Source organism: Cricetulus griseus, chromosome 3, assembly GCF_003668045.3.
Source record: "Cricetulus griseus strain 17A/GY chromosome 3, alternate assembly CriGri-PICRH-1.0, whole genome shotgun sequence".
NCBI classification, from domain to species: domain Eukaryota; kingdom Metazoa; phylum Chordata; class Mammalia; order Rodentia; family Cricetidae; genus Cricetulus; species Cricetulus griseus.
In genome coordinates this window covers 74,498,749-74,523,229 of record NC_048596.1, presented here as the reverse complement: position 1 = coordinate 74,523,229, position 24,481 = coordinate 74,498,749, and the positions used below count along the sequence as shown (strand labels likewise).

The 24,481-nt window shown below is 52.7% G+C and overlaps 1 protein-coding gene across 1 annotated transcript; it reads left to right on the top strand.

Annotated features, from left to right (window-relative positions):
• Positions 1-820: 820 nt before the first annotated feature.
• Positions 821-23,056, top strand: Sbk1 (SH3 domain binding kinase 1). The gene is made up of 4 exons (XM_027404690.2): positions 821-1,430; positions 17,603-17,835; positions 19,159-19,361; positions 19,890-23,056. The coding sequence occupies exons 2-4, from the start codon at positions 17,610-17,612 to the stop codon at positions 20,685-20,687; spliced, it is 1,227 nt and encodes a 408-aa protein (XP_027260491.1). The 5' UTR covers positions 821-1,430; positions 17,603-17,609; the 3' UTR covers positions 20,688-23,056.
• Positions 23,057-24,481: the final 1,425 nt, after the last annotated feature.

Sequence of the window (24,481 nt, the reverse complement as noted above, 5' to 3'; positions counted from 1 at the left end):
GGATTCTGAGTGTGGGGGCTTTTTCCATGAAGAAAATAGCGTGCTGAGGGGATGAGGCACGGAAGAGAGATTGGGCCTCCGGAAGGACACGCTGTTCCTACTCGGTTGCTATCTATGCTCGTCTGCCCCACCTGCATCCAGGCTACCAATTTCCGGTTAATGAACATAGCTTTTCGCACCCGGGTGGTTTTGCACAGCTGCTGCCTCGGCCAGGAAATCCCTTTCTTCCGTTCAGGTTATACACCTTTCATCCCAGCTATTCCTTAACTCCTCACCGCGTCCTTACAGCAGGGCTCGCAAGCTCGCCCTGAGCCATACACCGGCCCGCAGACCCCAGGTCTCTGCTAGTGTTCGGAGGTGTCGTGGAAATCGGATGGATAGGTGTTAGAATGAATGAGCAGACAGGCGGGGAAACAGATGGACCGGTGGCTGAATGAGTGTGTGCATTCTGAATAGGAGGACTCGGGTTTATTTTCCGTCTTTGAAACAGATCCAGGCTCCTCCCCACAAGCACAGGCTGGAATAGTCTGGGACAGTCTGGTCCCTCGAGGACCAAGCAGCTGGACCAGGTGACCCTCTGCGACTCCCCGGAGCCCTTTCTAACCTCGTTCTCGCCTCCTCGTGGGCTCTGACCTAGAAAAGGAGCTTGTGGTAGCTTAGGGAGAGCGCTAGGACCCGGCGCGGCCGGAAAGCGGGCGGGCATCGCGTGGCTCCCGCGGCGGAGGGGAGAAGGGGGGGACCCGGCCCGCGGCGCTCGGCGGGAGGGCGAGGCGGGAGTGCGCGTGCGCGGGGCGCGCACCCGGCGCGGCGGACAAAGGCGCGTGCGGCGGCGCGCGAGACGGAGGGCGGAGCGGCGGGCGGGCAGGTACGCGCCGGCGGGAGGCGGAGCCGCGAGGCCGCGATGGAGCACAGCCCGGGCGGGCGCCGGCGCTGGAGCCCGAGCACCTGGCGGAGCGGGAGCCCAAGGAAGAGCCGCAGCCTCAGCCCGCGCCAGGCCGGGGCAGGGGCCCGCAGGGCCGGGCTGCTTGCAGCGGCGGCGCCCGAGCCCCCCAGCGGCTGAGCGGTGATCTCCAGCCCCGCACGCGGTTACCGGGACCCAGCGCGCGGCGACCGCTCCAACCCGTGCCCCCTAAGATCTCCTTGCTACAGTCGCACTCCTCAAGACACAGAGCGATCCAGCTTCGGGGTGCTAGCCCTTCCTGCTGCTCCGGCACACAGGGACCCCCAAACCTAGGACGGCGAGATTCTCTTGCCAACGGGAAGCCGCGGGCACCCCAAAGCCCCGGGACCCGGACGACCGAGTCCTTTGCGACGCCCTCCGCGTCCCGGCTCATGGTGGTGGTGGTGCCCTGAGCCCCTCGGGCCAGGCAAACGAAGACCGCAACGGCGCCCAGACCCCCTGCCGCGGCGTCCCCGCGGCCCCAGCCCAGGTAAGCGGGACCCAGGTGAGGGGCGGCAGGTGAGTGGCCACCGAGGTCCCCAGAGCCCTGCAGGTGGGGAAGGAAGTACTGAGTGCGCGCTCCCCCTCCTCAGCGTCGCCATGGAGCCGAGGCTGAAGGACGTCTCTTTGTGTCTCGCTTGGAGGAGCCGCCCCCTCCTCCTCTCCCTTCCCCCATTCTCCTCCCCCCTACCCTGAGATTTGGGCACAGCTCCGGACCCCCGGAGAGAGTAGTTGCAGTGCCCTGGAGAGGAGGAAAAGGGTGGAGAGCCTTCCCCCCTAAAGCGAGCCTGGAGCGTTAGACTCTAGGTCCTTGAAGAATAAAGAGATATAGATGTCCCTTCCCCAAAGACCAGGCTGAGTTCTTAAGCGACCCCCCAGGAAAGAAAATTTGGGGTGCCCACAGGTGAGAGGTGCTTGCATTCTACAGCTCTGGGTGACAGCTGGGGCTTTGGGTGTGTGCCTTTGTCTGAGAGGGCAGTGAAGGGGCGTGTTTGAGAGATTGAGTGGAAATCTCTATTCTCTGACTCCCATATCCCAACTCAGATCACAGAGGTGTGCTTTACCCAGGTCCCTCTTTGTACTCCCTGCAGAACAGGGAGAGAGCAAGCCCTCAAAGTGAGCAGCTAGTTTTTGGGAAGGGGAAGTACCCTAAGTGAAGAAGCCATTTCAGGTCAGAGCACCTTTCTGTCCCTCTAAGTCCCAAGGACAGCAAACCTGTGTCCCTTGCCTTCTGACCCCGGGAACACCTAGGGCCAAGTCCAGGACTGGGACACTGTGTCCTCTGCAATGAAGGAGTGAGTCCGGGTTTTTGCCTGAGCTTTTCAAAGCATCTACAGTAAATAGGCCCTCAGCAAAGTCCTAAACCCCAAGATCCAGGGGAAGCTGGAAGACCCTGGGGGTGGTGTACTTTGGTATCCTGAATCAGAGACCCCAAGAAAGGGCAGGAAGGTACCCTCAGCCTTCCACAGACAGGCACTGGTGCAAAGTCAGGTACTCACTTGGTGAGTAGACAGGCTGGGGGGCCCGCACCCCGGGCACAGAGCCCTCTAGAAGTTCCTTTGTTCATTTTTTATTTATTCATTCATTCATTGGAACCTCTTCCGTGTCTGAAGTTCCAGCCCTGGAGTCAAGAGGGCTTTCCCTCATCTCTTCCTGGTTACCTGGCATCAGAGCCCTGGGCTGTTCTGTTTGCCCAGGCCATGCTATCAGGACCAGCTGCCCAGCTCTTAGCCCCATCCCATGAGACACCTGATCCCCCATATCAGGTGTCTTGAGCTGCTGATGCCTTCCTATCTCCACTGCCTCGACTGCACCCTGCTGCTGGCTTTACCCCATGAGTGGGATCCTGCAGATCCTCCTGCAAACTCAAGGACAGTCAAGGCAGTCACCCCCAGCAGAGGATGTGCAGAAGCCAGTTGCCCCGAAGACTGGGTGACCTTGATCAAGCCTGTGGCATTTCCCAAAGAGAATGACAGTGAACCACATATTCTGCAGCCAGCATGGTGGATATAGATTGGAGCCAGACTGTCAGAAGCATCTGGGTGTGTCCTAACCATCTTGGAAGTATTCTGTGCAGTAGGTTGGAGCCCAGGGCTTTGCCACCCACCCCACAGGCAAGGAAGTGGAAGCAGAGGTTGGAGAGATCAGAGAGAACCATTAAAGGCCAGGAGGGGACTGGTAGGAAGACTCTTTCCTTTCTAACCTGCAGTGGCTCCCCATTGAGTAGCCCTAATAAAGTAGCTTGGCAGCCCAGCTCTCTGCAGCCTGCCCTGATTTACATCTTGGATACCCCCACTACACCTGATTTATCTACATGTCCAGAGCCTCACTCTAGGATGGCTTGGCATCTGTTTCTACCTCTATCTCCCTTTTTGTTCTGGCTTGGACTGGCACATACCAGAGAGCACAGCCTTATTGGTTGGTGGCTGGGCGGCTTAGAAGAGAGTGGCATATGTCTCCATGTGCTGTGAGACTGCACATCCAGGCTCAGCTTCAAGAGTCTGGGACTGTGCCATCCTGTTTGGATAGGGCACCCCCTCCCCCAGCTGTCCTAAGAACTCCTGACCTGTTCTTTATTGACATGACCTTACAGCCTTGCTGCTGACCTCCAGCTTTGCAGTGTGGAATGGAAGCTGGAAGAAGATGATTGCTCAGCGGGGGCCTGTTGTGTGCATAGTCTACAAGCACATGTGCTCCCTGCCTGGGTTAGGCTGGCTTAGGATGAGCGTGGAATGCCCATCTGGAGTTGTTAGGGGAGCCAGGACTTCTTTGGCCTCAAATTCCACCTCCCCTTAGCACACACCCCCTCCCCAGCACTGGAAGCACTCAGCATGGTCTCTGCCAGGAGCAAAGCACCAAGGATCTAGGCCAAGTCTGATAGAGTACTCAGGGAAGGCTGCTGTTGACCTCAGTTTACCCATCTGTGCAGAGAGGATTGAAGTGAAAGTTCTCCAAGCTTCCTCTTCTCTGGCTTTCCAGGATTGAGTTCTGTGCTTTGAATAGGTGGCCCGGGTGGGGGCTCAAGTACTGGGCAAAGGATAATGCTCATGGCTGCTGTGTGCAAGGGTTCCATCCCCAAGCCAGCAAACAAAAAAGTAACCTTGCCCTTCCCAGCTTCTGACATTCCTTAAACATGAAACTGATTGCCAAATAACTGGGCCAGAGCCAGAGCACCAGGCCCCAGCCACTGGCCTTGGCTTTGGAAGGTATGCCATCTTCCTGGGCGGAGGTCTGCTGTAACCTGAGGTCAAGAAAGATGGCAGAGTGCCATGTGGAGAGCACCAACTCTGGACTCCTCTGAGTTGGGGGTGCACTTAGCTGCTTTGGGTCTCAGTTTGTTTATCTATAAAATGGGGAGAATACTATGTAGGGTGAACTAAAGCGAAAAAGGGGCCTAGGCCAGGGTCTGCTACATAGAATGAGGTGAGAGACTATTAGGTCTCAGGGACAGTATAAGGAGTTGGCTGAGTTTCCTTAGGGAGCTGTACTAGAAAATGTAGGACTTGGGGGGTGGGGGAGTCATTGGAGGCAGTAGTTGGCTGGGCTGGAGAGCTCTGAGATAGGGAGCAAAAAGGACTCTTAGTCCAGTCCTGGAGCAAAAGACAGGTCTGTAGGGTAGTGCAGACCTTGTGAGGAAGGTTCTTTTTTTTTTTTTTTTTTTTTCTTTTGGTTTTTTTCGAGACAGGGTTTCTCTGTGTGGCTTTGGAGCCTATCCTGGCACTCGCTCCGTAGACCAGTCTGGCCTCGAACTCACAGAGATCCACCTGTCTCTGCCTCCTGAGTGCTGGGATTAAAGGCATTAAAGGTGTGCCACCAGCGCTGGTGAGGAAGGTTCTTTTTATCCCCTACTTCTTCTCTCCAGGGAAGGATCTTGGTGACAGCAGTGGTGGCCTTAAAGCTTTCTGCCCCACATAGCAGACCCATCAGGCCTGGAGGGGCCAAAGTCCCCTTTCCTGGTCATCTCCTTCCTTTTTGCCATACCCCTGCCACTCCTAGCTCCTCCCCCTCCCAGGAAGTCATGCCATTAATGTCAGGCTTGGAAGGAAACAGTGGAGCAGTTTTTACTGTCAGTCCTCAGTTCCAGGCTCTGGACAAATTTTCATCTTACCCCTAGACCAACACTGCATCGACTCATGGAAGGATTTGAGCCCAGCTCTATGTTCACCAAGGGGTTGTGTTGAATTGCCTATCTAATAACCAACCTGACCTTGGACTAGTCAAGTGGGGGGCTGTGTTTGCTGACTGCAAAAGGGGTGCTCAGAGCTCCCAGCAGTGAAGGTGGTTGTGAGGGTCTAGAAGCCTGGAGCCAGTGAAGCAGGCTTTAGCTCAGCCTGCCTTGGTCTTCCACACCCTGCTGCCATGTACAGATGAGCGGTTCCCAGTCAGGGACCTGCTGTGACTTCCCACAGCCTAGCTAGCACTCCTTGCTTGCAGCTTGAGCCATCACAAAAGGGTTCTAGGCTTCTGGGCTTCCCGGTGGGAGACTGGGCAGGGATGGGTATCTTCCCCTCGTCAGACCTGAGAGGATAAACCTATAGCAGTTACAACACTCCACCCCCTCAATGCAATCCCCCCTGTCTGTCAGCACCATCCTTGGCTGTAGGGGCTGCTACCTTTGCTCCTGGGAATAGGACTCTGACTACATCACGGCTCTTCAGATTCCACCCTGGGTTGCCAGCCAATCCTGACCCAGGAGTCGGGAGCTGTCCTCTTCTGAAGTTAGGGCTGCTTAGTTTTCAGAAGTACTCTGGGCTCGGCTGTGTGGCCTTGGGAAAGGTGCCCTAACCTCTCTGTGTGTCAAATCTCTCTTCTGTAAGAAAGGATCCTAGCTCTTGTCTTGTAGGGCTGTTGGGAGAGCCGAGTGAATGGATATTTGTAAAGTGCTACAAATAGCAACTGGTCTGCCCCAAAGGTTTGCCTTTAATGCCATTCCTCAAAAACCCTGAGCAGAAAGGGACAGTAGCTTCTCTTTTAGAGAAGTAGACTCTGCCCAGGCATGGTGGCTCACAACTTCAGGAGACAGAGGTAGGCAGATCTCAGGTTTTTTTTGGGGGGGGGGTGGTTTCCTTAGCCAGGTGTTGGTGGTGCATGCCTTTAATCCCAGCACTCGGGAGGCAGAGAAACCCTGTCTCGGAAAAAAAAAAAAGTTTCTCTGTATTGTTTTGGAGGCTGTCCTGGAACTAGCTCTGTAGACCAGGCTGGCCTTGAACTCACAGATATCTGCCTGCCTCTGCCTCCCGAGTGCTGGGATAAAAGGCGTGCTCCACCAACACCCTGGGCAGATCTCTAAGTTTGAGTCTAATCCAGTCTAATAGTGAACTCCAGGCAGGCCAGTCAAAAATACCCTGTCTCTAAAAAAAGAAAAGAAAAAAAAAATGGAGCTTTCAGGTGAACCTCTTCCTGAGGTTCAAGGAAGATTCTGGTCACTTTCCTCTCAAATGCACAGCACAAGGCTTGGTGGAGCTGTTCTCCAGGATGTCACCTGGGCACCAGCCTGTTCCAGAAGTGTGCAACCAGCTGCACCAGAGTCTCCCAAGACAGGCCCAGGTCAGGGTCACATGCTGTACCTCACCCTCAGGGAACAAGCCTCCGGCTTATTGCAGGACTTATCAGACTAATGAGAGAGAAAGCCACTTCCCTGGAGTGTTTTCCTAGTTCCTCCAGGACAGTGACCACCCTTCCTCACCCTGCCAACCTCTTAGCTTTCAGCACCTGTGTAGTCCCACTTTGGGCCTCTGCTGTCCCAGCACATTGTCCCCAGGCTTCAGTTCCTTGCTGAGGTCTGTATTGCCATACTTGGCAGCTTCTTTCCTTTCCTTCCTAGCATTTCTCCTGGGATAGATAGCACCTTGCCTGGCATGCATCTGTTTCACCATTAGTGGCTACTGCACTGGACAGTGTAAGCTCCTTCAAGACTGGGCTGCATGACTCCCATGTGTTCACAGATCCAGAGGCAGTGCAGAGCACATAGTAGGTGCACAACTTACCTTGATGATATGTTGACTAGCTGTGTGACCCAAGACATAACCACTTAATCTTTTTCTTTGAGCCTCAGTTTCCTTGGTTGTAAGGACATAGATAGCTTCTCCCAAGGGTCTTTGAGGTTTAAATGAATCAGTGTGTCTAAAGCGGTTTTAAGTGACTTTGAAGTGGTGGCTCTTGTAAATACTCCTTGAACCTGAACCATTTTATACCCATTTTCCTCCGGCTGTTGGAGCCCAGGGCATGTTAGACAGGTGCTCTGCCACTGAACCACATGTTTAGCTCTTACATCCATTTAACTGGAAGAAATTGAAACTCAGGGGACAAACAGCTTGCACAGGACACTATGGCTAGGAATAGTGAACACCTGAGCCTTGGCAGAGGTTGCTATGCTGCCTGCAGGCTTGTTTGTCCCTCTGTAGTTCAGGGAAGACCTGGGGCTGGGCAGGAGCCTAGCTCTCCAGAGATCCTCTGCTCAACCAGCTCTCTCTAGTGGTCACCGCTTGTTCACTGGGGGCTACCTAGCCAAGGTCACTGGCCCATCAGCTAATGGTAGATGACCTCTGTGCCCACTGTGCTCTACTCTTTACCAAGTCCCAAGTGCCAGATTGCCTGCATCTTCTAGATGATAAGTTTTGGGGACCTTAACAAAGCCCTGGGCTGCCTCATGGCCCTCTTTGAGGACCCTACCTCTTGGGGTCTGGGGGCTTCTGCCTTCCACAGAACCAGAGACTAGACAACCCATTTGGTAACAGTCACCAACTTAAATAGTTACCAAGGCTGTGCCTGGGGAAGGGTTGGCTGCATCCTTTAACAGTAGTAGAAGAGAGGGAGGCAAGCTCTAAGTCAGTCCTGAAGCCTCACAGTACAGTGATCTCTAGGCAGCTCTGGTGGTGAGAACAGTAAGGAAGGTTGTGTCTTGTGACTTAACCTGGGGACACTCCATTTTCTAGATCTGGCAGATGGGGAGGGTTAGCCTGGTGATGACAGACTTTTCTAGCTATGGCTGGTTCAGGAGTAAGGTTTAGCAGCAGAAAGATGGTCTCTGTGTGTGGACTAGAGGGGCAAATTTGCCCTTAGTCAGCAGGAGAACTAGGCCTCCAGGTCCCTCCATCTGACTGGTTCTTCCCAGGTATCTGCTTCTTGCTGTAGCCCCCTGTATTCAGTGGGCATCCTTAGCCCTGTTTCTACTGAAGCATCAGTAGAGGGCACAGCCTACACATGGTCATGCTGCTAAGAAGGGACATTACTAGAACTTGCACCCCAAAGGGGATTGAAGTGAATGCCCCCTTCCCTCTGCTTTTTGGACCAGAATACAGGGCTTGATGGGTTATGTATTATTGTCAAAGGACTGGGACAATCCAGACATGGTGGCTGCAAGTCTGTACACACATCACTCAGGGAGAGGCATGAAGATTTTGAGTTTAAGGTCAGCTTGGGCTATTTATCAGCAATACCTTGACTCAAAAGGTTAAACAAAGGAAAGGACTCGTTAGAATCCCTGGTTTCCTAGGGGGCCTGACTCACAAGTGTTGGGTATGGAAACAGCCATGTGCTACGTTGATGTTCCCAGAAGTAAGCGGAAGAGTCAAAGTGCAGACAGATGTGGTCCTCAGAAAGCCAGCAAACGGATGCTATTTGAGCGTAGGAGCAACCTTCAGGAAGACTGTTCAGGAGCAGATGAGCAACAGACTAGGATGCTTGTTCTGGGGCCAGAGGGGACCTTGCCAAGCACAGGCTGTAGGGTGTGGCATCCCTTAAGAGGGGTCCTGATGCTGATGGACCACTAGGGCAGGTTTCACATTTGCTTGCCCTCTTCCAGCCCATCCTCTAACAGTACCTGCCATCTACCTAGACTCTCCAGCCTTTTCCTTCTGCTCCCCAAACCATGCCAGGTTCTGCCGGGTAAAGTTTCATCCTTCCTCGTTCAGTTCCCACCTCCCCAAGAGATTCACTTGTTCATTCAACAGATGTTTACTAAGCACCTGTTTTGTGCCAGCTCCTGGGAATTCCATAGTGAACAAGCCCAGGTCACAAAGTCCCTGCCCTCTGGATGCTTTAGTCCGAGTGGGAGAAAGATACAGCTAATAGATGTCATCACAGTCAGTAAATTATGTAATGCATTTGAAGGTGCTACGTTCTACCCGGGAGAAATAGAGCAAGGTGCGGGGGAAGGAAGGGCGGGATGCGGCCCTGGTTTGGAAGGTGTCATCCAAGCAGAACATTGAAGGAAGAGCCATGTGGGCATAAAGGGAAGAGCTGTCCAGGCAGAAGGAACAGCCCCAGGCTGGAAATATGAGTGCCTGGGAACAGTAAGGAAACCAGGGTGGGGGTGGGGCATAGAAGCAAGTCACAGGGGACAAGGCTAGTGGAAAGGCTGGAATGAGATGGAGTAGCGGAGAGAATCGAAACGGATGCTGTCTCGTGCACTACCTGCCATTTCGTAGCTACTGTGGAGGGTGAGACAGGAGGATTGGAAGTTGGAGGCCAGTTTGGCACTAATGTGTGGCTTCTAGAATTACTCAGTATAAGTGCACACAAATGAGAAACCAACCATCTGACCATGTGAAGTGAACTGGAGACCCAGAGAGCGCAGGGGAACTGATGGCCACTGCTGTGTTTTTCCAGAAGCAGCCTCCTTACTTGATAGGGTGTCCAGCAGCATAGCTATCTGGTCTGGGGCTCTCTGCAAAAATTCCAAACCCACGCACCCTTTAACTTACAAGCCTGTTGTTTCGATTTGCATCTGGACAAGGCCACTTACGTTTTAAAGCAATAGGACAAGGATGGGCACATCTTCTGTGAGAACTTTGTCTTTGGCACTGGAGAGCCATCTCTGTAGTTTCCCCATCCCTGGCTGGCTCCTTTTCTGCCTTTCCCAAAACTCTTCGTCTAGTAGGCGCTACTGTGGGTGCTGTCCAGGCCTGTGGTGCTGAAGATGGGTTGGAGGGAAACCTGGGACCCAGAGCTGAAGACTTAAGAGCAAAGAAGCGGATGTGGAGCCCAAGAAGCTAGCGATTCAGTCTTGGTCCTGGAGCTGATAGGCTGCATGACTTTGGGCAGCCCTCCTGAGCCTCAGCTATGAAAAGAGTTGCTGCAGAGAAACTGGTCATTTTTATCACTTCACTTTAGAAAGAGTAAAGCAATGATTAAACTCGGGTCACAGAATGACGATGCCTGGTACCACTGCTAACTGGATGGATGATTTTGCTATAGTGATATGACCAATTTGGGCCTGGTGGTGTATACTTACCGTTTTGCTACTTGGGAGGCTGAGGCAGGAGGGTCAATAGCTTGAGGATAGCCTGGATCACATAGCAAGACTCTTGTTTCAGAATGAAAAGGGCTGGGGATGCAACACTTGCCTAGGCTCAATCCCCAGCAAAAAAACACAGAGAAGAAAAAAAAAAAAAAAAACCTACACCCGTGCCTCAGTTTCTTCATTTGTAAGTTGGAGTCAGTAATTGTACCCACACTATGGGACAATGTTAAGGATTCAGAGGGCCCATAGGTATCAGCTCCTTATTGTCACTTTCTGTTGGCATCTCCACCTGTCTACAGCATCTATCTAGTGTTCCTCACAGCTGTTCCCTCATGGGGCTTGGGACTGTTAGAGGGCCATAGTGCTTCATTACCAAGGACACCCTAGCTTCTGACCTAGCCTTCCACTGACCTGTATGGCTGAGAACAGGTGCAGTGCCCCTAGCCATCAGTCTGTCCATCTGCAGAATGGGGCCAACAGTCCTTCATGTGGTGCTAGGAAAATAACTGTGTGCCTGCAGGGTCACATTCAGGAAAGCCAAGATATAAAAAGTTACAACTTCCCAAACACGTAAGGAATTATTCACCGGCATTTGTCACCCCCTGGCTCAGTGCTGGGAATAGCAAGATGATTAAGGCAGGGGCTGGCTTTCAAGGAGCTCATGGCTTTCTCGATGGGTTTTAGATACACTTGTCTGGAGTCTAGCTTGAGAGTTATATAAACCCAATCAACTGGCTTAATTAAGCCAGAACAGAAACCCACTGATTCATGAAGTAAATGTCCAGGAGTATAACTGGCCTCAGGCATGCTTTGTCAGCACATCTCTTTTGCTTCCCTGTCAGCCAGGTTTCCCCCTTGGTGTGGCCAGCCAGCTCCCAGCGACTGTACCCCTGTGTCCTCTGTCTCAGTCGCACACCCAGGGTGGAGGGTGCGGTTTCTGCGCAGCTCCAGCAGAAGCCCCAGGGCTTCTCTGCAGTGGGTCATCTTTGGGCATATGTCCATCTTGAGGCAGATAGACTAATGGACCCTAACAGAAGCCAGGAGAATGCTGCTGCAGCTCCCATGCCTTCACTGAAGGAGGGGAAGAGGTCACTGGGCTGCCCTCAACTCAGCTCAGAAATTCTGCCACACAGATGCTTTTTCCACAGGGACTTTGAGTAGTCGTATCCAGAGAGGTGAGGCGGCCTGCTCGAAGTATCCTACAGTGGTAGGCCAGGCTTTTGTTAAGACACCTTGGAGTTTGCCCTTGCCAGTGACACAGTGAAGATCCAGAACCCAAGGCAGGGGACCTGAACATAGGACAGAGAATCTTAGGAGTCTATGTAAGGATCAGAAAAGGGTGGCTAGAGCCAGGCATTGTGGCTCGTTCCTGTAATCCCGGCTCTTGGAAGTCAGGAGTAAGGGGACCACAGGTTTTAGGCCAACCTGGTCTACATAGCAAGTCCCAGTTAAGTCAAGGCAAGAGAACAAACAAGAAAGGCCTGGCTGGCACCCTTGGACCCTGCCTCTCCCCTCACAGCACCCCTCCCCCACACGCACAGGCTCCAGCCTTTGCTGCACACTACCAGGGATGGAGGATATGCTCTTCTGTGTCATTTCTGCCTGTGTCTGCCTTGAAAAGCCTCACAGGACAGGAGTCTCAGATCTGAATCCAACTCTTAACTAATGCCAGCTCTGAGCCCATGTTTGCTCCAGTAACTGTCTTAGTTGCTTAGTGCTACTGTCATGGAGGACCTCTGACTGGGTGGTTTATAATGAGCAGAGCTATGTGTCTTAGTTCTAGAGGCTACAATGTCAAGGTCAAGGGGCATTCTCTGGTAGAAGGTGGAAGGGAAACAGGGAAAGACCAGGATGAAAGGAAGTAGCCTCTAAACAATCTCCAAGGTCTGCCCTTTATAAAAATCCTATTTGTTAGTATTGGCGTATGTATGTACAGTGCATGGGACTGTGTACATGTCACATGTGTATGGGTGGGCATACATGTGCTGCGGCGTGAATGTGAGGATCAGAGGTCAACTTTGTGAAGTCAGTTCTCTCCTACCTTAAAGAGTATTCTGGGCATTGAACTCAGGTCACCAGACTTGCTCGTGAGTACCTTTACCCACTGAGCCATCTTACCTGCCCTGCCCAGGTCTCTCATCCTCCTCCTTTTTGTTTTTGAGACGGAGTCTCTCTGTGGTCATCACTCTGGGGAGTCCGGCCATGTTCTAGGCAGGTGCGTGTCTCCCTGATCCATAGCCCTTGACTGAGACTAGCAGTAGCTGCTATGACAAACCGTGCCTCGGGTGGAACACACTGGAAGCCCACGGAACAATACAGGATGGGTAATCTTCACCCCCCGCCTTGAAGACCCGAGCTGCACCTCCATTGTCCCTCTATCACATTTGAGGATTTAGGAGGTCCTCTGCTCAAGCCAGCATCGAAGGCTCTGCAACTGGAAAAAGCCCTGAGCTGGCAGTAATACACATCACTTGTGTTCTCATCCCAGTGAGGGAAGCCAGCCACATGGCCTCATGAAGGAGGGTGACGAGTGTGGTGACTTTGTACTGTAGAAGAGGAGACTTTGCTAGCAGCTGGCTCTCTGCCATAGCCACAGACAAGTCACTACACCCTTGAGCCTCTGTTATTATCTATAGAACAGAAAACATCACCAGATAGCGGCAGTGGCTGCCCGGCTCTGTACATTTACTAGCTAGCGTATTCATGGGTGTGTAAGTCACACAGCAGGTAAGCTGCTTTTACAACACAGGCAGCTCCTTGCCCTCCCCTCAGGGTTTTGTGAGGACTCAGCAAGGAGAGATTTGCCAAGCTGGTGCATTGCATGTGTGCTTGTGTTTATATGCCTGTGTGTGTGCGGTTTGTATGTCTGTGTGTGCATACATTTATGGCTTGTGTATGTTTGTCTCTGCTTATGGTAAGGAATGAGAGTTCCAAAGCACTGTGAGATGGGTGCTGTGCTGGGTGTAGCATCACGGGGTGGCGCCCAACCCAGGCTGCCTGCCAACAGGAAGTGGTAGGCGGTTCAGTCTTGATTCTCGCTTGGGAAACCCTCCCCCATTATGGTAGCCTTCCAGCATGTGGCAGGGCCAGGGCTGCCACGCTTGCCCAGTAGGCTGTCCATCTCCATCTCCTGGAGTATACACGGTCAAGACAGCACCCACCTGGTGGGTAGGGAAAGCTCCAGACCAGCTGCACAGCAGATGGGTGTCAGGGCCAGTAGGGGACACACCCTGGAAGTGCACCACCTAAAGGGTCTCTTGGGGCAGCAGTCATCACCCAGAGTGTGGGTGGATGCCCTGCTGAGCACCAGCAAAGAGGAAGCAGAGGTTAGCAGAGACCTGTTTCCTGGTGCTGGGAGTTCACAGATACAGTCTATAGATGAGTCCATTCCAAAGGATGTGTGTCAGTACCTGAAGGACAGTGGTCCCCCAGTGTCAGATGTGTCTGTCTTTCCAACCACTCAGGAGCCAGGCATGTCGTGCTTCACTCAGTCTCAAGTTATCATGTATATACCAGGAACCACGTGACATCACTGAGGGGAACAAATGGGTGGCACCACACAGCCGACAGGAGCTGTGAAGATGACATGGGTTGCTTGGCTGAGACTCCACCCAGCTACTGCAGGATCTGGGTGTATTGTTCCCAACACTTGTCTTGGGAAAGAACTGATTTAAAGGATGGAATTTGGGTCCAGTTCCAATGCTAGCTGTGTGACTGTGGGCAAGCTGCTTGGTTGTTGTGCTTCCTTTCATCATATAATAACAGTGCTACATTTTAGAGTTAAGAAGATTAGCAGAGTCCTTGTGATGGGTTGACTGCCGGAGGTACACTTTGGCTAATGCTTTTTGTTTGGGGGTTTTTGTTTTTGCTTTTTTGTTTGTTTGTTTGTTTGTTTGGTTTGGGGTCTTTTTTGTGTTTGTTTGTTTGTTTGTTTTGTGACAGGGTTTCTCTTTGTGGCTCTGGCTGTCCTGGAACTCGCTCTGTAGACTAGGCTGGCCTCGAACTCACAGATATCTGCCTGCCTTTGCCTCTCTAGTGTCGGGATTAAAGGCATGCACCCACCCCCCATTTTTATTATCTTTATGTATAAACTAAGGCTCAAGACTGGCTATAGGTCGCCCAGCCGAAATGGCTCACAGTAGGATCAAGACCAAGACTGTTCCAGGCCCATGCCATCTCTGTAGCTCCCCACTACTGTGTGTCTGTGTCATGTTTGGTAACTGGGTCAGAGGCGGCATGCACCTGAGGGACTGGCGTAACAGCAGAGACAGACATGTGGATTCAGTCACTGCCTCTTGCTGACACCTTGTGGAGAACAGGACAGCAGGAAGAGGATGGCTAGGTATCCCCAAAACTTAACCAGTAAATTTAGTGGGCGATACAGAGAGGATGGAGTTGGTCTGGCCTCTGTCTTGACAGGTGGGCACAGATGAGACACCCTCCCCAACATGCTCAGCAGGGCACACACAGATTTAAGCTCTTACAATGTCAATGTTCAGAGGCAGCCGAGATTCATGGAGGAGAGGGACCCAAGGACAGTGGCACTTGGGAGGTCAGGCAGCAGGGCAGGAAGTGGAAAGTACAAGTTGCTTTCGAATACTGGGCTGACTAAGCAGCCTCTAACGTTTGCAGAGGCAATGTGGGGTGGCAGTAGGAACATTGGCTTTAGTGTCCAGAGGCAGTTTTGAGGCCCAGGGGCAGGCACCTTAGGGCCTGTGTATGGAAGGAATAAAGCCTCTTACAGCTGCCTGTAAGTCCCAGAGGACACAGAAACAGTCTGAGATGACTGAGCGGGCTGATGTTCTAAGTGGGAGAGTTGCATCATGAGAGTACACATACCTGCACACTAGGCTATCCATCTCCATTTCCAGGAGTGCACACATATCAGATGGCCAGCATCTCCCTGGTGAGTGGAGAAGGCTCCAGATGAGGGCCGAGTACTTACCAGGAACCCTCTGAGAAAAACCCACACTGTCCTTGAAAAGTTTGGGACAATTGCCTGAGGACACCCTCAAAATTGGTGTCCCTTCCCTTTTGAGATGAAGCCAGCCATGGGTAGTAACTCATCCTCATCAGTTAGTTAGTTGGTGGACACTTGACAGAGCTTGTAGTCCCAGAAGCCCTGAAGCTGAGAACACAAACACCCCCATACACACATACCACCTCACCAGTATAGCCCACTCATGGCTGTGACAGAATCCCAGCCTGGAACTGGGACTCTGTGGACACTGGTGACAGGAGCCCAGTTAGGTAGTGAGGAAGGGGAAGCAGGCCTTGTTCTTCTACCATTGACGGGGGTCGGGGTCGGGGTGGGGGTTGGTTGGTTGTGAAAGCATTACCATGCCAAAGACTAGACTACCAGGGTGACACTGTGGCATCTCAGCTAGAGTCAAAATAAAACTTGGAAAAGGGCTGAAGCTGGGGGCGGGCTTTTTCTCTGAGAACAGGGTCTATGAACAGAGCTGGTTCATGAATGGAGAGCAGGAGCCTGGGGAAGTAGAGGTGGGGGGGGCTGTCATCTCAGCCATTGCTGAGGATGCACAGATGGAGCTCCGCCTATGTCTGGTGGGAGGCCAGGAAGTTCCCTCCTGATGTTCCTCCTCTCCTGTGAAGTGGGAGGCTGGGTCGTGCTGCCTGAAAGGAAGGGGGGAAGGCAAGGGAAAGGGCCTGACCTGGGAGGGAGTGGCTGGCCAGGGCTTATGGGGTGCCCCCAGCTTGGAATTGTAGTCCTTGTCCAAAAGTGAGTGCACAAATGAGCTTAGGCTCATAGCCCTGGTAGCCCTGAAGCCAAGGAGAAAATACACCATCCTTACCTCTGACCGAGTGGAGCCTGGGGTGGCTGTGGCTATCTGGACCTATGACTCTGGAGACTTCACATGGCACATTCCTACAGAGCACTGTACCCCAGGCGCTTCATGGCTGTTGAAACCTCAAAGTGGCTCATGGGAAGTAGGTTCTGTTATTAAATCTCTTTATAGATGAGGAAACAGGCACAGGTGTAACCTGCTCAGGGACGTCCAACTAGTAAGTGACATTTGGTCTTCAAACCCAGCATGAGTGGCTTGGAAGTCACATCATGTTGGATGGAGCTCTTTGCTGTGTACTTCAGGGAGCAGAGGACTCAGAATAACTGTGATGTGAGCAGGGGTCTCTGGGATGAGAGGCCGGCCGCTCATGGGAGGCCTGAATGCTGACCTCCAGCTGATACACTCATGCGCATGCCTGCCCTGTGCACCTGGGAGAGGCTCTGCTCATAGCACACACACACACACCCCACAGCTAAGAAGGGAAGGTTCTGGATGGCTGCCTGGATGATAAGGATGGAGATAGAGCAGGCTTAGAAGAACAAAAGGAAACTGTTGGAGTGACAGATATGCTCATTATGTTGATTGCAGTGATGGCTTCATGAATATTCATGTGTTAAAACTCATCAGATCGTGTTTTAAATATGTAGTTTATCATATACCAAGCAAACCCCAGTAAAACCACAGAAAAATGAAGCAAAGCATACTAAGGTGGGAAACAGAAGTGAGGGCCCCAAATTAGGTATTGGTTTCACGATCACCGAGTCAGTCTCCAGGCTTGGATTTCACCCCGGCAGGTGCTCGACCCCCCTAACGGCAGCAGGGCCATTCAAGGATGATGGTCTGTATAGAAACATACAGTGCCCATGAAGGGCATATCCATGAAGACGATCCCAGCTGTGGGCATAGTGGGGTCTCAGGCTGAGACCGTGGAACCCTAGGAATTATATGTACCAGAGGGGATTGTTGTCATTATGTGGCCACACTGGCATTCTCCTGCCTGTGTGGGGTAAAATGGTGTGACTGAGGGATTTTGTGTGGCAGAGACTGCCTTTAACTGACCCTAGCCCTTGCTCCCTAGCCCACCTTGCATTTGACTGTAAAATGACATTTGTGTGTTCACTGTCCATGTTTCTGAACCTCATGGGGAAAGATTCTCATGCAGCTGTACAGTGCTGGGGTCCCCGAAGATTCTGATGTACACCTGGCAAACAGATGCCACATCATCACTTGTGAATGAGGCTAGGGCTGTAGTCAATGACAGATCACATGCTTAGCATGTGCAAAGCTCTAGATTTGACCCCCCTCCCAGTACCGCCCACAACAGAAACCCAAAACTTGTGAATGGGAGCATATGTGTGGCTGCTGCTGTGTGACATAAACCTGTGTGCTTGCTGGGCACTGTGTGGGTTAGAGCGTGAGACAAATGGGTCTGTGATACACAGTGCTAACAAGGGACAGTGAGTATCTCCAGAAACTTCAAGGATGGTGAAAGGATTAACAGTGCCTTGCATTCCTTGTGGACCAGCTGGGAATTTTCTAGGTGCTGGGGAATCAGGAGGTAGATGGAGCAGGGGGCTTGCTCGTCACTCATCATGTCATACCCCATTACAGGGAGAAGATGAGCGTGGGCTGCCCTGAGCCTGAACCGCTCCACTCCCTGCCTTGCTGTGGGCCGGGGGCCGCCCCTGTACCAGGTGCAGGTGTGCCCCTCCTCACAGAGGACATGCAAGCCCTGACACTACGCACACTGGCTGCCAGTGATGTGACTAAGCACTATGAGCTTGTCCGGGAGCTGGGTAAAGGGACCTATGGGAAGGTTGACCTGGTGGCTTACAAAGGCACAGGTGAGTATTGGTAGGGGAGCAGGGTATTAAAGTTGGGGTGGGGACATGCCTGGACAGATGGCCAGCAACTGTGCAGAGCAGATAGTCACATGGAAAGGATACACTGCACAGTAGGAGGAGTTAGCAAAGTGCCCAAGCTGAGAGATAGGCTACTTTGGGGCCATCTGGGTGCCTTTGAGACAGATGTGCCCAGGGACAGAACACTGCTGGAAGTTGTGATTGGAAAACATTAGTGACACCTGATGCTAGGGAGGTAGACAGAGGTGAGGACAGGTCCTTGGGTACAGGACACCATATTTAGAGGGCATAGGGGATGGCTCTATGGGGTTGGTCTGGATATGTTTCTTCAATAAAGACACAGACCCTGATGCTCAGCCAGTCAGCCAAGGTCACAGAGTACCTGGGGTTTGAACTAAGATGATACTCTGTACTTGCCAGGGCTTGAGGAGCCTCTGGGACAACTAAGGCAGCAGGAAGAACACTTGCATGAGGGCACCTTATTGCTTTCTGTGTGACCCTGAGCAATGTAATCCATTTCCTCTGTTTAGCAAAGAAGGGAATCAATGCTGACCATATTGGGTCATTGATTAGTGTGTGATGAATGTGAAGTGCTGAAGGCAGGGCCTGTGGTGTATAGCATTCTGTTGCTGTCTTATAGCCACATGCCCAGCAGGGTATACATCCCTGCTCAGTTTTGGGAACCAGTGCCCTACGGGGTGGCTTCTTCTTTTTTTTTTTTTTTTTTTTAAGATTTTATTAAGTATACAGTATTCTGCCTGCATGTGCCCAGCAGGCCAGAAGAGGGCACCAGATCTCATTCAAGGTGGTTGTGAGCCACCATGTGGTTGCTGGGAATTGAACTCAGAACCTCTGGAAGAACAGTCAGTGCTCTTAACCTCTGAGCCATCTCTCCAGCCCCCAGGGGCTTCTCTTATTCACCCATTGGCTAGCACTTGCTGGGCACCTACTGTGTAGTGAATTCTGGAGACAATAATACAAGGCAGATTCCTGAGCTTCAAGGAACCATGTTCTAGCTGGGGAGACAAATATGACAGATGAGTAGAGTGGTTTGGGAAAATAGCTTGGGGCAGGAGGCAGCAAGCGTTCCTGGCTATTTTTTCTCACCAAGGGCTGCAATATAGTGGACCTAGGTCAGCCCTATTCTGCAGGGTTGACTTAGGTATCACTTTACTGTGCCATGAGGACATCATGGTGGCCAGGTCCACTAGCCTTATTGCAAGAACAGATTGTACAGCCAGATGTGTGTGTGGGGGGGTATCTGTAAGGGAGAGGGTCTCACTGTTGTTGCTGTGGCCCTGCCAGGCACCAAAATGGCCCTGAAATTTGTGAATAAGAGCAAAACAAAGCTGAAAAATTTCCTGCGTGAGGTGAGCATCACCAACAGCCTGTCGTCCAGCCCTTTCATCATCAAGGTCTTTGATGTGGTCTTCGAGACTGAGGAGTGCTATGTCTTTGCCCAGGAGTATGCACCTGCGGGAGACCTGTTTGACATCATCCCTCCCCAGGTACTTAGATAGGAACAAGATGGGGAACACGGGCTTTGGGACTGCCCGAGTATGAAACCTGGAAAGAGTAAGCAGGGTGTGGTAGTACATGCCTGTAATCCCAACAATTGGGAGATGAGGCAGAGGTGGGGGGGGGGGTCATGGGCTTTACACCAGCTTGGGCTGAGTAGTGAGACCCTATACCAAAAAAATGGGAGGGTAGCTTAGTGTCTAGCATATATACAAGCCTGGGTTGACTCCTCCACACTGCAAATAATAAGCAAATGAACAAGTACTGAGGCCCCAGAGGAGGTAACCCTGAAGCAAGTGGAGAGGGTTTTGGTACTTGGTTTGGATGTTTCCACTTGTTAAAGGCTGGGTTCTAAAAAGACACCTAGCAAAGGATCAGGTATCCCACCAGGCTGGAAGGACAAGCAGGTATAAGGATCAGGGCAGGCCCAGAGGACAGCAAGAAAGTTGTGGCTCCCAACTGGGGCGAGGGGCAGGCAGGCCTGGCTACCCCTGAGCAGCTCTTCCTGTATCCCGCAGGTGGGGCTCCCGGAGGACACGGTAAAGCGCTGTGTACAGCAGCTGGGACTGGCACTGGACTTCATGCATAGCAGGCAGCTGGTACACCGCGACATCAAGCCCGAGAATGTGCTGCTGTTTGACCGTGAGTGCCGCCGTGTGAAGCTGGCTGACTTCGGCATGACGCGGCGCGTGGGCTGCCGTGTAAAGCGTGTGAGCGGCACCATACCCTACACAGCACCCGAGGTGTGCCAGGCGGGCCGTGCCGATGGCTTCGCGGTGGACACAGGCGTGGATGTGTGGGCGTTCGGCGTGCTTATATTCTGCGTGCTCACCGGCAACTTCCCATGGGAGGCTGCATCAGGCGCTGATGCCTTCTTCGAGGAGTTTGTGCGCTGGCAGCGGGGCCGCCTGCCCGGGCTGCCGTCACAGTGGCGCCGTTTCACCGAGCCTGCACTACGCATGTTCCAGCGGCTGCTGGCTCTAGAGCCGGAGCGGCGCGGGCCCGCCAAGGAGGTCTTCCGCTTCCTCAAGCACGAGCTCACGTCTGAGCTTCGAAGGCGGCCCTCGCACCGTGCACGCAAGCCCACCGGGGACCGCCTGCCTGGGCCCCTGCGCCTTGAAGCTCCTACACCGCTGAAGCGCACTGTACTCACCGAGAGTGGCAGTGGCCCGCGGTCCTCGCCACCCAGCGTCGTGCCCGTGCCTGTGCCCGAGGCTGGTCTGGCTCCACCCGCGCCCCCGGGCAGGACCGACGGCCGTGCAGACAAGAGCAAAGGGCAGGTGGTGCTAGCCACGGCCATCGAGATCTGCGTCTGAGCTGCTGGGAGCAGCGCAGCCGCTGCAGGGAAGCCGCGTGTGCTCCAACCCATACTGGGGACAAGGAGCATCCACTGCACGGCGGGAGGGAGTAGCGTAGACTAGGAGGCCCAGACACCCGGGTCGGTGGTGGGCTGGTGACATAGCTAGCAGATGACCATGTGTGTGGCCGGTCTCAGCCCAGAGGAGCTGAGGCCCTGACAAAGGCTGGGAGCTTGTAGGCCAGACTGAGCTCTGGAACCTGGACACTCCTGGCGCTTCACACCCCTTGGCAGATCACCCTATAATCTTCCATCCAAACCTGGGCACAGAACCGGGGCTTTGTTGTTGGGCAGAGAGGGCGTGAGACCCTTAGAAACTGGCTGGGAACAGGCACTGGGTGATGACAGTTGTGCCCAGGATGTCAGAGGGAGAGGCCAAGCCCCCTCAATGTAGCAAAAGTGTTCGGAAACAGACCCGAATATCTAGAGATACCCTCTCACCTCCTCCTGCTTATGGGGACTTTGAACCCAGAAAGGAAAGCCACCCCTGCAGCCACGAGACCATTGGGAGCAGAGTTCCAGTAGGTGCCCCTCCTGGGGGTAGGGGAACAGATGGCAGGAGAATAGGAGGCTTGGCACTCCTGTGTCCCTAGGGCAAGGGAGTACGTTCACAGCCCAGCTGCTCCTTCCATGGGTACCCAACAAGCAGGGAAACAACTGTGCCAGTTATTGTTGGGTTTCTGTCAGAGTCACATGTATGCGCCTCAGTTCTAGGCCAGTACCCTTGCAGGGGAGGAATACATCCATGGATGGGCCAGGAAGTCGTTGAAATGGGAGTGAGTGTGATGTGTGTCTGGTGACTTGAGTGTCCAGATACCTCACCAGGCAGCTGCTAAGAGCCAGGCCTGTGTTTTACCACACTCCTCAGGGAATCCCAGGAGACACCTGCTGTTGGCTCAGGCAGCACAACAGGAATTCACCTTGCCCCAGCTCTCCTTTGGGACCCCTGCTCAATGTGGAGGCTTAGGGAACCCCTGCAATAACCTCAACACAGGGAGGCTGTGCCTTCTGCCTGGCACCACCCACTCACCAACCTGGGTTGCCTCTCCTAGGGTCCCTCCAAAAGTTCTGGGTCATTCTAGGAGGTTCCATCTTGGGGCTGGCTGGCTAGCTACAAGGAGCACCAACCACCCCTCAGCCTGGAGTCCCCATCTCTCTACACACCCCCTCACTCCCACCACAAAGGGCTATAGGTCTCCCTGCCCTGCCTGAGTCCAGTTTACAAACTGTGGTTGCTCCAGGGCCTGGTCCCGCTTTCCTGGGGTGCCACCACTTCCTTAGTGGACACAGGGCCCACATAACGCCAGGTAAGTAGCAAACTCCTCCTGCCAAGAGCCGAATCTCAGAAGGCCCCCATCACTGCCCTGGCCCTCCTGTGGCCATCAGGCCCTCCTTCCCAGCCGCTACTTCTCCTCTTGCCTTAGGCCTCTCCACCCTGATCTGCAATAACAAGGAAGCGAGATCCTCAGTAGACATCCCGCATCCCTCGTGCGCCCTCTCTCTGTTGAGATCCTGTGTGGGAGGCCTCTCCCCTGTAGTATCTAGGATGGTAGTCCTCAGAAGAGACTTTAGGTACGTAGCCCAGCCCCACTGTTCAGAGGTGGCAGCCAGCCTGACCCTGAAACAGACTGACTGGGTCTGGCTCTGCCCTGCAGCCACCACTGGTACTGTCTCTGTCAGTAGGGTTGGGACCCTTTGCCCTTTAGGAGAGGTGTTGGTTACAGATGTTTACCTCAGTTTGTCACTGTTGAAGAAAATAATAATAATAGCAAAAAATCAATAACATCGTAGACATGGAGACTTAGAAGACAAAAACCACAGAAGAAACCTCCCCCTTTGCAATTTTTCTGTGAAGGTATAGTTCGTTCATGTTCGCGCACGTATGTGCGTGTCTGTCTCGCCCCAGGGCAGGCCAGATCATCTATTGACACCTGTCCCAGCCTGTGTGTCCATCACACTGCCCCTGTCCTTTGGTGCTTCCCAGGGGCCCCTTTGAGCTGGCTTGTGGGGTGTAGGGGAGCTCCCTGGATAGGAAGTGGGGCCTTCAGTTAGCTAGAGGCCTCCCACCAGATCCTGTGAGCAGAGAGCCCTACAGCTGTGTGATGCTCCCTGAGCCCACAGCACAGTGCTGATGGCTGGCACCTGTCCAAGTCTGGGGCAGGGCCTGGGTGGAACCCAAGCCCTCCGGCCTCATTCTCCTGTCTCGCCTCCCCTATCCCATGTGTTTGTAAATATTCTGGCATCCTTTGGCCCTGAGGAGGTTTTTAAATGTGTTATTTACTTCTCTAACTATGACAATTGCTATAAAATAAAAGTTTAGAAAAATGATTGTTTCGGCTCCAGGGTGGGTGGGGTGCACAGGTCTTCCTGCCACAGCATGCTCTGGGGTAATGTCTGAAGGGTAAGAAGCAGAGAATTGTGCTGGCTTGGAATTCAGCTTCAGCTTAGACTCATTCAGCACAGGCCAAAACAGAAACTTTGTGGCCACCATACTTGGCAGTATTTAGCAAGCACATATGGTGAACATATCAGTGATACAAAAGTGAGTTGAACAGACAGGGCATAGCACTCAACAGTGACTGGCTAATGAGGGAAGCATGCTACTCACAGAAGGCCAGGGCTGGGGAAGCTACATAACTGAGGTCAACAGGTTTGGAGATGCCAGGGAAAGTTCTGGAAAGACAAGCCAGAGAATTCTAAGTTAACTGGGCAAGGGCACAGTGGGGCAGTAGGAGTGGTCTCAGCCAAGTAAAAGTTATAATGATGGAGGGGGCTGTAGGGAAATATATGATTAATCAAATGTTTATTAATTACCTATTATATCAGCAGAACAGTTGTGTCTGCTCTGCTTTCAGACCCACTCCTATCAAGACTTGACCACCTAACACACCCTCCATGCCCACCTTGCATGCAGCAACCTCCCCTAGCCCCTTTCAACAGCTTTCTTGTTGGCCTCCCAGCAACTCTGGAGTCCCCTCAAATTCTGGCAGCTTGAGCCATTCTCTCCTACTGAAAGACTTAAGGTTTTGATAAGAAATCCTAAGTAGCTCCCCATGGCACCCCAAGTCAAAGCAGAGGTTCTTAGAGTGGCTCTACGGACTCTTCCCTGGTTTGGCTGTAAGGAGGGTGCTTTCTTGCAACCATTATTTACAGGTCCATGTGTTTGTTATCTCTGTATCCTGGCTAGACTGTAAATTCCTTAAGGTGAGAGCCAAGCCACTACTTCTCACTGTCTCTTCCTTGCCTGACAGAGGGCACATTAAACAAACTGCATCACAATTTGTCAAATTCATGAATGAAATCCAGTACTATCTTAGGGGTTGAGGATCTACAAGTAAACAAGACACAATCCCTAGCTCACACTTTGAAATTCACTTTCTTTTTTTGTTTTTCGAGACAGGGTTTCTCTGTGTAGCTTTGGAGCCTATCCTGGCACTCGCTCTGGAGACCAGGCTGGCCTCTAACTCTCAGAGATCCGCCTGCCTCTGCCTCCTGAGTGCTGGGATTAAAGGCATGTGCCACCAACGCCTGGCTGAAATTCACTTTCTAAGACAAAATATTTAACAGGTTACATAATTATTCATGAAATGGGAGAAGGGAGAGAAAACTCCAGTCTGAGCAGATCAGAGGTGAGAAGTCCGATAAAATAAAAGTTATTTCAGTGTGCCCGTCACTTCTCTGAAGTGATGGAGGGTGGAGGGAAAAATCTACATGCGCAAACAGCAAGCTGACCCAGCTTGGTGTTTACAACCT